The 14,265-nt window shown below is 42.2% G+C and overlaps 1 protein-coding gene across 1 annotated transcript in view; it reads right to left on the reverse strand.

Annotated features, from left to right (window-relative positions):
• Nucleotides 1–7,331: 7,331 nt before the first annotated feature.
• The window catches only part of NDUFA8 (NADH:ubiquinone oxidoreductase subunit A8), a 38,808-nt gene continuing 31,874 nt past the window's right edge, over nt 7,332–14,265 (reverse strand). The window contains exons 3-4 of the mRNA XM_033962441.1: nt 8,536–8,701; nt 7,332–7,587 (exon numbers count right to left, since the gene is read on the reverse strand). Coding sequence (XP_033818332.1) covers nt 7,450–7,587; nt 8,536–8,701 — 304 coding nt within the window. The 3' untranslated portion in view covers nt 7,332–7,449. The remainder of the gene's footprint in view (nt 7,588–8,535; nt 8,702–14,265) is intronic.

The following is a 14,265-nucleotide window of genomic DNA, read 5'->3' on the forward strand; positions in this document are numbered from 1 at the left end:
GAGGGGCCTACAAGCTATTGGTAACACAGAACAAGTTAAGCAGATAAAAATTAATTAAGTGTCCCTTTACATTAGTACCCCCTGCATTCTTGTAGGTATGTTCAGGGGCAGATTTTGAGCAGAGCGTGGAAAGGTCATGATTTCTTCATTCTCTTTATAAAATACACACAGTTGCATATGTGTATATTTACACTAGCTTCCATACTGATGTCAGGTTCATAAGCTACCTTTGTGTAGGAGTTGTGCTAGTATTTTATAAAATCATTTGATGAAATTATCAAGTTGCATTAGGACTTTAAGATGCATTATTTTCCCCTCAACAAAACTTACGGCCTCTTTTACAAAGCTGCGCGACAACAGCCCCAAAGCCCTTTAAATCTCTATGGGCTTCGGGGCCGCTAGCGCGGCTTTGTAAAAGAGGCCGTTAATTTACAGTAGCAATATTTGTGCTGCCGCAGGTTACACAGTAATGAGATGCAAAACATGCAAAAGTATGACTTTTATCACCTTCTAATGCAAATACCCCATCATGACTTGCAATGATATACCACAAATGTCATGTTAGAGCCCTGAAAATATGGAAAGAGATAATCCCAACTTTCTGTTGCAGTTATTTCACTGCCTGGAAACATTGGGCTGGCCCAATGCACCATGACCAGCAGAGCAGATCTCCCCCCCCCCCCCCGACTCAAGATCTCTCAGATAGCTCTCAAAAGATACCTTTTCACCATTAGTGGTCCGAGGGGTGGAGGTGGGGGTTTCGAATTTCCTCAGAAGTCTTTTTGTCAAATACACAATATTAACTAGCTCACCTTTACCTACATGTTCATTCACCCCTTCATAGAAATGCAGTAGATTGGTGAGGCAAGATTTCCCTTGACTAAATCCACGTTGGCTTTCTCTCACTAATCCATACTTATGTATATGCTGTCATTTTGCTCTTTATAATAGTCTCTATCATTTTAGCCGGCATCGTCAGACTCGCCGGTCTAAAATTTCCTGGATCACATCTGGAACCCTTTTAAAAAATGTTGGATTTTAAAGAAGAATTACAAATTGCTAACAAAAGCTCTGCAAGTTCATTTATCAATTCTATCAACACTCTGGAATGTATACAATCCAGTCCAGGTGATTTGCTACTCTTCAGTTTGTCAAATTGACCCATTATATCTTCCAGTAGTACCGAGATTTGTTTGAGTTTCTCTGGTTCATCAGAATTGAATATCATTTCTGGCACTGGCAACTCCCTCACTTCTTCCTTGGTGAAGACTGAAGCAAAGAATTCATGTAATTTCTATACTATATACTATGACCTTGTCTTCCCTGAGAACCCCTTTTATCCCTCGGTCATCAGTGGTCCAAACTGATTCTCTTCCTGACTTCTTGCTTTTAATATACCTAAAAAAGCATTTACTGTGTGTCTTTGCTTCCAGCGCAATCTTCTTTTTAAGGTCTCTCTTTGACTTCCTTATTAATGCCTTGCATCTGACTTGCTATTCCTTGTGCTGTTTATAATTATTTTCAGTCGGATCCTTCTTCCACTTTCTGAAGGATTTTCTCTTAGCTCCAATAGCTTCTTTCACCTCACTTGTTAACCATGATGGTTGCCGTTTGGTCTTGCTTCCTCCCTTTTTTTTTTTAATACATGGAATATATCTAGTTTGGGCTTCTAAGATGGTATTTTTGAACAACATCCACGCCCAATATAAATTTTGACCTTTGCAGCTGCTCCTCTAAGTTTCATTTTTTACCATTCTCCTCATGTTATCATAGTCTCCTTTTTGAAAGTTAAATGCTATTGTATTGGATTTCCTTTGTGAATTTATTCCAGGGATTATATCAAATCTGATCATGTTATGATCACTGTTATCAAGTGGCCCCAGCACCATTACCTCCCGCACCAATTCATGCGCTCCACTAAGAACTAGGTCTAGAATTGCTTCACCCCTTGTTGGTTCCAGAACCAGCTGCTCTATAAAGCAGTCCATTTCATCAAGGAAATTTATCTCTCAAGAATGCTCTGATGTTACATTTACCCAGTTTGTTAGCCTCCCTAATTTTAGCATGCGTCTATTCATCCTGGTTATATGGATGGTAGTATACTCCTATCACTATCCTTTTCCCCTTTACACATTTAATTTCTACCCATAGGGTTTTCAAGGTGTGTTTCTGATCCTATAGCATTTTCAATCAGATTCAATGCCCTCCTTAATATTCGATCCATGCTATCTCTGCGATATAGATTGTACCCCAGTATGATAAGTGTCCCATTTGTTATCTTCCTTCCACCAGGTCTCAGAGATGCCCATTATGGACTCCTTTTACGAAGCTGCACTAATTTGCCGGCCGCACTAGCCGCTACCGCTTTCTCTTGAGCAGGCGGTAGTTTTTCGGCTAGCGCGGGGTTTAGCGTGCACTAAAAAGGTACGTGTGATAAAGCCGCTAATGTGGCTTTGTAAAAGGAGCCCTATTATCTTTTTATTTAGTGCAATATATTCTAATTCTCTCATCTTATGTCTTAGGCTTCTAGCATCTGCATACAGACATTTCAAGGTTTGTTTATAATATCTATTTACAATTTGCATTTGTTTCGTCTTCATACTGAATAGCTTTTCGTCTTGAATAGCTTTCCAATCTATTGATGTAAGAACCTCTCTCAAATAGGCTTAACAGGTTGTAAATGAAATGCCTTATGATGTGCTTCAACATCTTTTCAGTGACATTTTCAATATGACAAGCTAGAACCTCCCACATAGAGGAGCAAGAGCTGGTTTCATGGTTCAGTTGGCAGCATAATGCACTGACATCAAGAGATCTAGGCTCTATTCCTAAACTCTAAACCTGCTTTCTTCTCATTGAACTGGCTAATTCAAAATGCTATGGAGGAGTTTCAAACAGGTGTTTGACTTGAAGGGGTCTTTATTGTAGTATAGCAAAATATGCAGAGTGCATGCTTTCAGCACTCCAGACCCAAAATCTGTGTGTTAAAAAAAAAAAGGGGGGGGGGGGGCTGAAAGAGGCTATAGTCATTCCATTGTGTCATAATAAACAGAGGGCCAGATTTAACACCATTCATAAGCTTTCTGACCATGTATAAAGGCTTTTGCCACTGATAAAGCTCTATTAAAATTTACTCATCCGTATTTCCTGGAAATGAGATTAACTAAGGACCATTTAGCTCTGAGTAAACTAAAATAAGATTCTGGAATGCCGCCCTTATTATCCTACTATGTAGATTTTTATTTTATTCTGTATGTTTTAATATGTAATAGTTTTATGACTGTATTGTTTTCCTGTATTTTAAAACTGTAGAATGTTAGTCTGTGTATACTCAATGGAGCTCTTTGTAATGGATAAGTGATTGAGCCCTGTGAGTTGGCTTGTGATTATTTAAAATACAATTTCCAGGACAGATTTGAAAATTTTAATCAGCAGCACAGGAGGTGCAGGTTAAAATTTTATCTTACCATGTTTTCTTACAAAAATTTATTCAGAATATGCTGTAAAGAAATTAGTGTATTCAGAAAGCTAGGTATGAAATAGCTAGTGAGAATGGGGGTTGTGATTGGCAGCATGAGGGAATATTTTTTGCATTTCACTATTTAATTTGATGCATTTAATTGTGCTTATTTATGCATTGTTAATTTGTTTTTTATATTCATTTGTAAACTATTTAGGGTCTTTTTTATTTTTAAGGAAGAATGACACCATATAAGCCAAAACAAAGAAAAGATTCAATTCTGATTCTGTAGTCTTGTTTTGACACTCCTGGAAAATCTGCTTTATACTTCTAATTTATGCAAATGTTCCTGGTGCATAGAATCCACGCTGTAGGGGGCAGAGTCCAGATTATCACTGCAATTATGCAAATTATCAAACACCTTGAAATATTTCCTATGACTGGCTAACGTTTTACTCCCTAACCACATTAAGAGGGTGATACAGAAAGCTACGTGATAAAGCCAGATGCCAATGGCTGAGCATGCAGGTTCTATTGTAAGATCAGCAAAAAAATTGTTCCACAGTAATACAGTAAGCTAATTGAATGCACATTCAAAGTGCACAGAACTTTGTGCTAATTAGGGAAAGCCTGCTGGACAAATGCACAAAGGCCTAAATATGGCATCCTAAATTACACATGCAAATTGGTGCACATAGCTGATTTACATGTGAAAATGAAATCAATTAATGCCGATAATTAGCAATTAACAATCACTGATACTAATTGGCACCAAGTAGAAGTTATGTACACAACTTGATAGGTGCATTCTATAAAGTGCTTCATAGAGAATATGGCCAAGGAAGGAGAATGGGTAATCCTACAAGTTAAACACACTGTTATAGAATATGCTTGATCTGCACACTACTTAGATGCAAGCATTTAGTCCTGTTTTTCTTGGCCTAAATGGGTGCATATAAAATGTTAGAGACGTGTATGACCACAAAGTGCGATTCTATATATCGGTTAATAAAACCCAAATTTAGAATCAGGCTAGGCACCATTCATATCGGCGCCGATTTTTTTAGGCAACATATATAGAATTTGGGGGAAATGTCCAAAGAAAACAAAAGGGCCAGCACATTCACACATAAGAATTAGCTTCATAAAACTTTCCACAGGGCTCATCTTTATGTGCAAAACATGTGCAGAAATGTGTGCTGGTACATTTATTTTCTTTGAACACATGCACAATGAAGGAAAGATTAAGTTCTTACCTCAGTAATCTTTCTAGTAGACAGACACATAATTCTTGTGGGTACTCACTCTATTCCCACGAGAATTCTTGTAGAAAGCCTTATTAGCATTATTTTGCTTAGCCTCCTATCTCTCTGGGCTGTCCTCCAATTCTTCAGTTCATACCAAAGCAGATGGTCAGCCCTAGAGAGGAAACAGAATAGGGAAGGACATGGGGACATTCCCCGAGAAACATTTCTGTTCTGCTTATATAATTGAAAGGACAAAAAGGCCAATACAAATAAAAATATGTCTATTGAGAATTAAAAATGTATCCAATATTCAATGTGAAACAGGCAGTATGATAGAAGAGGCCTTTCTTATCTTTTTCCAGTGTTTATCCAGGTATCATAATTTTGATTCACTCTTCTTTGTGCTTTTGATTTTTGTGAGTTTTTCCTCTCCTTTTTGTTTGTTGGTTCTGCTCATATCATTAACATCTAACAGATGAAACAAAACTTAAACAAGTGCAATATATAATAAGGTGAAAAATAATTCACCTACCAGAGTGCAACCTGCACTAAGGGCTTTATTTCACTAACGCCCCCCCTTTATCTGTCCAATCCGGTTCCGATCCGTGGCTGAGTTTTGTTGGGTGACCGATTCATTAAAGGCTCCCCATGCAAACGACCTAATCGGAAACATGCCCACAAGCGATCCCAAGGATCACTGAAGACTGATCGTGATGCATGCGCAGACCATCATTGATGGCTGTACATGCGATCTGCACATGCGCCGCTCTCCTGTGCCAGCGAGGTCAAAACAAAGGGGGAGAGGTGGCAAAGTAATGGCAGGCAAAGGCAAACATGATCGAGGGCTGAGCCGGGCCTGATCTCGTCTCCAGACGGAACTCGCTGCAGCCTCTTTTAAAAAAGCCAAGGAGGGGAACTGTCCAGCTTACTGTGGGGCAGTTAGACTACGAACAGAACACGAAACCTGCCCCAACTCTCCTGCTCTCTGCTGCCCTTCCCTGCAGTGCCAGCTGAGGGAAGATATGATCGAAGTCTACAAAATCCTGAGTGGTGTAGAACAGGCACAAGTGGATCGATTTACTGCATCAAGATTTACAAAGACTAGGGGACACTCAATCATGTTACAGGGAAATACTTTTAAAACCAATAGGAGGAAATATTTTTTCACTCAGAGAATAGTTAAGCTCTGGAACATGTTGCCAGAGGATGTTGCTAGAGTAGTTAATGTAGCTGATTTAAAAAAAGGTTTGGACAAGTTCCTAGTTGAAAAGTCCATAGTCTGCTGTGACAGACATGGGGGAAGCTACTGCTTGCCCTGGATTGGTGGCACGGAATGCTGCTACTATTTGGATTTTTACCAGGTATTTGTGACTTGGATTGGCCTCTGTGAAGATGGGATACTGGGCTAGACGGACCATTGGTCTGATCCAGTAAGGCTATTCTTATGTTCTTAATTGGGAAATCCAAGATGGTTGCTGCGGCTGCAGCAATTTTACCGCCAAAAACGGCCTGAGGAAGCTACAATGGCATCTAAAAACTAGTGATTTTTGGATTTTAGGTGGGGGACCCTAGCTCTAACCCCAGAACCACTAAAAAATCCACTATTAGTGATCCCTTCCCGATTTTGTTTTAAAGGCTGTCAGCCTATTACTCACTGTATTATGCTGTGTGCTGCTTGTGGTGAAGCTGTAGACAGCTTACAGGGAGAACGTGTGCTTCAAACAAGCCTAGATTCCGGACAGCTTGTCTCTTCAGACTGCCTCCTCGGGCCTGAATGGCCAGAGACCTGAACCCCCACTGGATCCTTGAACGCACCTGGAAAACTGCTAGAGCCTCTCAGCCTGCGCTCAAGTCCACTGCGGACAGAACCTGGGGTGAGCCTTGCTCCCAAGGGACAAGGCCCTAAATTGGTGCACTGCAAGGCAGCCTGCCCCTTAGATGCAGACCTCTGACCTTAAAGAGTCTGCGCTCTCCTGCAACCAGAGATGTCCCAAGATTGGAATTCCTCTGCAGCATCAAAAGCTTCACAAACAATGGGCAAAAAAACAAATGGAAAAATAAACATGAGCAGTAAAGACAGGTTCCTACCATCTCCGTTGTAAAGAGAAAACTGAGGAACTGGAGGACAGCCCAGAGATATGGGAGGCAGAGCAAATGAATGCCGAGGATCTCTACAAGAATTCTCATGGAAATAGAGCAACTACCAAAAAGGTCCAGGAATAATGTGTCTGTCACACTAAAAACTGCTGTTGCCTCCTGCACAACTGCTACGTCTGTTCTTTATAAAGTTGCAGGTACTTGCTATGGTTGCATAAATAAAGAAAAAACTGGCAGCAAAACTCAACAACTGACATAAAATCCTCTTGACTAAACTTTATTCACTGCCTTGGACCTGGCAATGAAGTTTTCACATATGCATGGTGGAAGAATACCTAATGGTCTCATTACCATGCATTTTTAATATACAGTGTTTGCTTACATGTACAATGTGAAAACTGTGCTAAACTCTTCTGATTTCTGTGTCCATTAACATGTGTGTATACTTCACAATAACCTTTCTGCATTGGTCCCTAGCATGAATCATATTCTCCAAGTTATTTTCAGGAAATGGATTCTTGATGATCTACAAAATATTGTCAAGCAAATGACGTTTTTATTGCTTGATACTTAAATACAAGATTAAGGATGAAAACTGCAAATCAATGTGATCGCTAAAAAGGTTTCTTCAGGTTGCTATTTTTTTTACCAGCTCCAAAAATAGAGCTTGCTTCCATATTTGGAAGGCTTCAGCTCCCCTTCAATAGGAGGATTTGGTTCTGGTCTTGGTCGAGAGTGGTAGACATTTTCAGGCAGAGACCTGTCTGTTTTCACTTTTGTGACCTAGAAAACAAAGATTCTCATATTAATTTTGTAATCTATATCTAAAGAGAAACAAAATTTATCAACTGAAAAAAACCCCACATCATATAAATTGATAAAAGGACAAATGGCTATGTAGAAAATTAAGTGACCCAACAGTTTATATAATAAGATTTTAAAGACAACATAAGGCCTAATTTCCTTTCTTCAAAGATAATCACTCTATGAAAGATCACCATAGGAATAAAAATGGAAAAGCAAGGATTATTCTGTTGTAAAAGATAACTCTGTGTCTACAAAACAGGACCCCTATGGAAGGCTTTACAGCCAAAAACATGGTCTGTGTTGTACCTACAGCTATGCTTCTGCTCTACACTTGTTACTCAACATCTTGATTAAAGGACTTATTGCGATCTCAGTCTATTCTGCTGTGGTCATTCTCACTCTTTTTGGTTTTTGCTGGTTCTCCTTGTGGGAGTAATTTGGTACCTTTTGTTTGTGCAATATCTATAGCTCTTCACCTTGGTGGTTAATTTTGGATCTATAAATCATGAACAGAGAATAAAACTATACCAGTAATTTCTTTAATATTCACTTATATCACAGAGTGCAGTGAAAATCAAGCTAATAATATTAATAGTGCATCTACAAAAGGTGCAATGTTTTTCATGACTTGTTCGCACTTGTGTGTATTCTAGAACAGTGGCTCCCAACCCTGTCCTGGAGGACCACCAGGCCCACTCAGGTTTTCAGGATAGCCCTAATAAATTTGCATGGAGTAGATCTGCATGCCTGTCACTTCATTATATGCGAATCTCTCTCATGTATATTCATTAGGGCTAGCCTGAAAACCCAAGTGGCCTGATAGTCCTCCAGGACAGGGTTGGGAACCTCTGTTCTAGAAGATCAGACTCACTTATTCTCAAGATTTTAGCTTAGCCTCCATATTTATATCAGTATAAATCTTACCTTAGACAGCTCTCCCAGGTCAGGTCTCACCCACCCCAATTTGTCTAGAACACAGTTATCAAACGCCTGCTGCTGTTTGCGACAGCGCCGGAGTTCTAGCATGTTGGTGTAGTCAAGGCAGGTCCAGTATTCTGTAAAAGACTCTGCGCAGTGAGTCTTTATCTTTCTGTGAAAATATAGGAAATACACATCTATGATAATATCTGTAAAGAAAGATTAGGTTCTTACCTTGATGATCTTCTTTCTTGTAGATGTGTCTAGCAGTTTTGAATGCTAGGGTTTTGCATCTGAACCTGCGAGTTGCTTGCAGAATGTTGTCAATCATCTTTTGAACTCTTGACTCCTTCCCAGGGAACTGCTTCTGCTCCCTCAGCTTGTTCAAAAGCTATCAAGTAGCACTGTAATGACAGACATAACCGGAAGGAAGGAAATGGGGAAATAATCCCCGACACTACAATGCAGTTCTGCTCTCTAACATTTATTAACATTAATGATGAAAACTGGTACAAAAACAGTGTGCAAATAGCACTAATCTTATATGGAGATTAAACCAGACTTCACTTTCTTAAATATTCCCCCCCTATTTTTTAATATATCCTCTCAGTTAATCTGTGAGACAGAGAATTCTCCAAATTTGGACTGACCTTTAAGACAGAAGGCAGGTGAAGCCTACTGATAAGACGGGGCTTCAGGACCAGTAGACACATCTACAAGAAAGAAGATTATTGAGGAAAAAAAACCTAATCTTTCTTTCTAGTGCAATGTGTTTAGCACACTGTTCTTAACCGCCGGTCCGCGGACCGATGCCGTCCGCAGGAAACTTCTGCCGGTCCATGCAGGGCAGGCAAGATTGATTAACTTCAATTTCCTGCCAGTCCATGCGGGGACGGCAAGATAGAGATATTTTCAGCTGGTCCGCGCTGAGCAGGAGAGATCTTGGGGAGCCTCAGACAGTGGCTTTCACCCCTCTCTGCAGCTCTCCTTTACTTACTAGCGCAGTGATTCATGAAGGCATGCTTTTGCTGAGTCGCGGCTGCCTCTGATGATGCAACTTCCTCTTTCCTCAGAGGCGGCGCGACCCAACAAAAGGACCCGAGGCTGCTTTCCTGAATCACTGCGCTGGAAAGTAAGGAGAGCTGCTGGGAGGGGAGAAAGCCACTATTGGAGTCTGGGAAGCTGCTGGGCAAGAGAAAAAAAAGGGACAGCTGCTACTGGACCTGGAGGGAAGGAGAAGGAGAGATGCTGCTGGGAGGGGAGGAGGGAAAGGAGTCTGGGAAGCTGCTGGGCAAGAGAAAAGAAGGGGCAGCTGCTACTGGACCTGGAGAGGGAGAAGGAGAGATGCTGCTGGGAGGGGAAGAGGGAAAAGAATCTGGGAAGCTGCTAGGCAAGGGAAAAAAGGGACAGCTGCTATTGGACCTGGAGGGAAGGAGAAGGAGAGATGCTGCTGGGAGGGGAGGAGGGAAAGGAGTCTGGGAAGCTGCTGGGCAAGAGAAAAGAAGGGGCAGCTGCTACTGGACCTGGAGGAAAGGAGAAGGAGAGAAACTGCTGGGAGAGGAGGAGTTAGGGAAGAGAGTTACTGCTGGACAGGAGGAGGAGGAGGAGGGAAGGGAGAAGGAAAAAAGGAAGGAAACAGCTGGCAGGGAGATTAGAGGAGGGGAAGGGGAGAGACAGGCATGAGAAAGTAGAAAGATTGATGATGGGAAGGGGTCAGCAGAAAAATAAGCAGAGGGGGACAACAATGCTAGATCTGGTGTAGGAGAGATAAAAATGAAGAGAGCAGTGAAGCTGGAATGAATCATGTAAAAAGGAGAGGGGGCATAGAAAGAAGACAGATACCATATGGAAGGGGGAGAGGACAGACATTGGATGGAAGGGGAAGATGCTGGATTGAAGAGATGGAGAGGGCAGACGCTGGAAGGAAGAGAGTGAAAAGAAGATGAAAGCAGAAACCAGAGATGACAAAAGGTAGACATAACTAACTGGGGACTGCAAAGCCCAGGCAGTGCTTTTTTTAGCTTCCAGCTGGCTTAGGGCACTCTCTGACCAGGGGGCAGTTGCCCTAGTTGCACTCCCCTAAAACTATTCCTGTCATGTGTGACTGCAGTATTCTGTTAGCATGATATTTCTGTGTAGCATTCTGTAATAATTTGGCTTGTTTAGTTTTCTTAATAGTAGAGGGGATATATGTGAAGGGGAGACGGAAAAATTATGTTATTACCTGTTAATTTTCTTTCCCTTAGACACAGCAGATGAATCCAGAGACCAATGGGATAGCTCACATCTACCAGCAGGCGGAGATAGAGAAACTGATTAACAGGTGGTCCTATTGGCTGGCACTCCTCCTGTTTATCTAGTATAGCTCCTTGCCCAAGCATCCGTAACCATCAATAGGCATAGCAAGTAAAAAACTTCTTTCCCATAACACATCTCAAAATGCAATAATACAGAAAACAACCTGCCATAATAACAAACTGCGAAAGTTGCAAAAGAAAAAACCGAGACAATATCCAGAAAGGGTGGGGCTCTGGATTCATCTGCTGCGTCAAAGGGAAAGAAAATTAACAGGTAAGAACATAATTTTTCCTTCCCTAGCAACAGCAGCAGATGAATCCAGAGACCAATGGGATGTAGCAAAGCAATCCTCAATCTGGGTGGGAAGCATACGCCGCCTCTGCAACAACCGAAGCACAAAACGCCCCTACCATATGCGCCCCCACATCCAAGCAGAAATGCGGAGAGAAAGCACTCTCAGAAGACCAATTAGCCGCGAGACAAATCTCCTCCAAGGGAAAAAACCTCTGGGCCGAGCCCAAGAAGTAGCCATCGCTCCGGCGGAATGGTCATGAAGTTCTTTTGCCACCTGCTTCCCTGCCAGCAAGCAAGCATAAAGAATGTCCTCCTGGACCCATTGAGCGATGGAGGCTTTGGACGCCGCCATACGTTTGAGGCGTCCCTTGAAGAATACAAAAAGGAGATATAAACAACTAAAAGTTGTTAGAAACCGAGCTCGCGGAGAACGCTACGTACGTATCAAAAAATGCAGGGAATAAAAGCACTGCTCCCAATTTCTCCTCCCAGGAAGAAGGAAGGAAAAGCGAGCATGACATAAAAGAAAGGATACATAGGGAAAACCATACGTCCGTTCAAAACCAGGATGTACGAGCACAGTTCTAACCTTAAGCTCAAAAGAATTAGTGCCCCCATCGTGGAACACTGTCTGGAATTTAAGCACGATTTTTATCACCTATCCTGTATGTGCATTGACCATGAACCTAATAACGAGCGGGGGGGAGATCGACACACTAGATTATTACAAAGAGAAGCCAGATGGACTTTCCAACTTAGTGCTTTAAAACCCACCGGTTTGAATGGGAACATCGGCTGGCACTCTTTTTTCTAATGTCTTTTTTCTGATGTCGTTTACTACTTTTTTGATGACGTCATGACTGCATGTTTTTAAATACGCATGCGTGGCGTCTGTTCGCCTCCGGCGCCATTTTTCGAAGTGTTTTCAGGACTGAACACAGTGAGTACGATTTCGTATAAGTTTGCAGAGACAATTGGATGTTTAGCTACTGTAGCGATGGCTCAGCACTTGTCTTATTGTTGTCTTGCAGCTGTTACAAAAATAGGATCCCTGACGAAGCCATAAGCTGGCGAAATGGGTCCCGTCGGGCCTTATTCTGCAACCAGATAAGTGCATTATATTTACACACACCTAGTGCTATAGAAATAAATATTGACAGTTATAGCAGAAAGCACTTGGGATTGGTGTGTGGAGGGTTTTGCGACCAATGATAGAAAATCTGTCCTGCCAAGTTACACCACCACAAGAATTGACTGTTCTGTGTTGGACGCAGGTTTCTGAGGTCTTTCCCTCGAGACACATGTAAAACCAATTGCATAAAGAACCTATTATTGGGAGTTGTGTATAAAAGAAAGGATGACACCCCCTAGAAAGAAATAGTGGTACCATCCAAACTGATATCCCATATTTCGGAAATCAGAAATAGGAATCCCCATTGCACAAGGCCTGCAACATAGAAAACTGCAGAGCTGAAGCCATGGCCACAAGAAACCCCATGTTCAACGGCACAGCCCTTTAGAGTCCCAAAAGACAAGGATGAAATGAAGCCTTCGGTAAACTTAGAAGAAGTACGTGAAGATTGTACTCCAAACCGGGCTTTCTAAGAGGTGCATGAATATACCGCATTCTGTTTAGGAACTGAACTACATGAAGCTGAGAAGTAAGCGAAGAGCAATATACCTAGCCCTTGTAACAAGCCAAGAATGGCACCAGAAGCTGAAGGGAATTGAACGCTAAGCCCTCGGCAATACACTTGTGCCAAAAAGGAACTCTGGAGTGGTTCAAACGTTAAGAAGCACTCAAGAAAGGAAAAACCTCCAAAAGGAAGCAGAAGCCACAGGAGAAGACGTCCGTAGCACCTGGATAAGAGAAGAAACAACCTGCTTCGTATAACCCTTACACGTCAGCCAAGATTTTTAAAAAAACTAGGTCGTAATACTAAAGTAGTACAAATATCCATGTTGATCGGACACTAGGCGAGCAAAGCCGGAGATACAGGAAACTTCTTAGTCCGGCTGTCGAAAGATTCATCAAATCCGCATAGTAAGGATGGCGCCGCCAATCCAGAGATTCTACAAATACTGTGCCCGGAAAGCGAGCTCGAGATGGCAAATCCAAGCCATCATCAGCCAGCGGAAAACACTGAAAAAGAGAAGGCAGAGGCGAGAAAGGAGCCATGCAGCTACCCCCTCTAACTCCCACTCCCTGGGCCTGCCGAAGAAGCTAGGAAGCTTAGAATTGAGAAACGAGACCATGAGGTCTAGGTCAAGGAGATCTCATGTTCAAAAAAGGAGCTAGAACGCCTGAGCCACAAATCTCAATATCCAGGATGCAGAAGATTACACTATTACTAACATGCACACTTTCCAGAGCGTACACAGCGCTGTACACTGTAACATACAAGAAATGGGCCATGCTCAGATTCCGCCGAGAGAAAGTCTATCCAAACTCTTATCCTGATCCATAAAAGGATCTGCCAACAGAAGACGAAGATGAGAGTCCACCCATTGAAGCAGACCAACTTCACCTGCCAACTGAGTACAACACCTACTGCCCAAGCTGTAGAGAAATACCCCCATCCTAATACTGACCAAAAGGACCCTCAGCGGCAATCCGGAAGAAATAATCTGAAGCTCCAGAAAGGTAGCCTGACCCTGCTCAAGAGTAGAAGAATGAACAAGTACTGAGTCGCCTCTGAAGACCAGAATCCTGGAGCTGAGGATGGAAGCCACCGAGACCCCAACCCGACAGCCCGGGATGGTCGGTGGTCATGAGCTAGTCCAGCAAAGACCGAGGCATGCCTTGAAAAGAGAAATCGCGCTGAGCCACCAAATCATACAGAGCGATGCAGGAGGAGCATACCAAATAATTGGAGCCCTGAGATACCGGGAACCACCGGAACAAAAGCGACTGCTGTAGCGTAAGAAGGGGAAAGCAAGTCGAAGTTTCCGGTGGAGTCAGCAATATGGATCCCAAAAACTGTACAGAATCCCATACTCTTGGTCATGGTAAGCGAAGAAGAATACCAATCTGAGACCGAGACCCCACGCCCCAGTCACCAGAAAGAAACACATGTCTCTCCTATATGAATAAAAACATTAACCCGATATACCTATAAATAGTACAGGAGAAAAGAGCGCTGT

The sequence above is a fragment of the Geotrypetes seraphini genome, chromosome 10 (genome assembly GCF_902459505.1).
Source record: "Geotrypetes seraphini chromosome 10, aGeoSer1.1, whole genome shotgun sequence".
Lineage (NCBI taxonomy): Eukaryota > Metazoa > Chordata > Amphibia > Gymnophiona > Dermophiidae > Geotrypetes > Geotrypetes seraphini.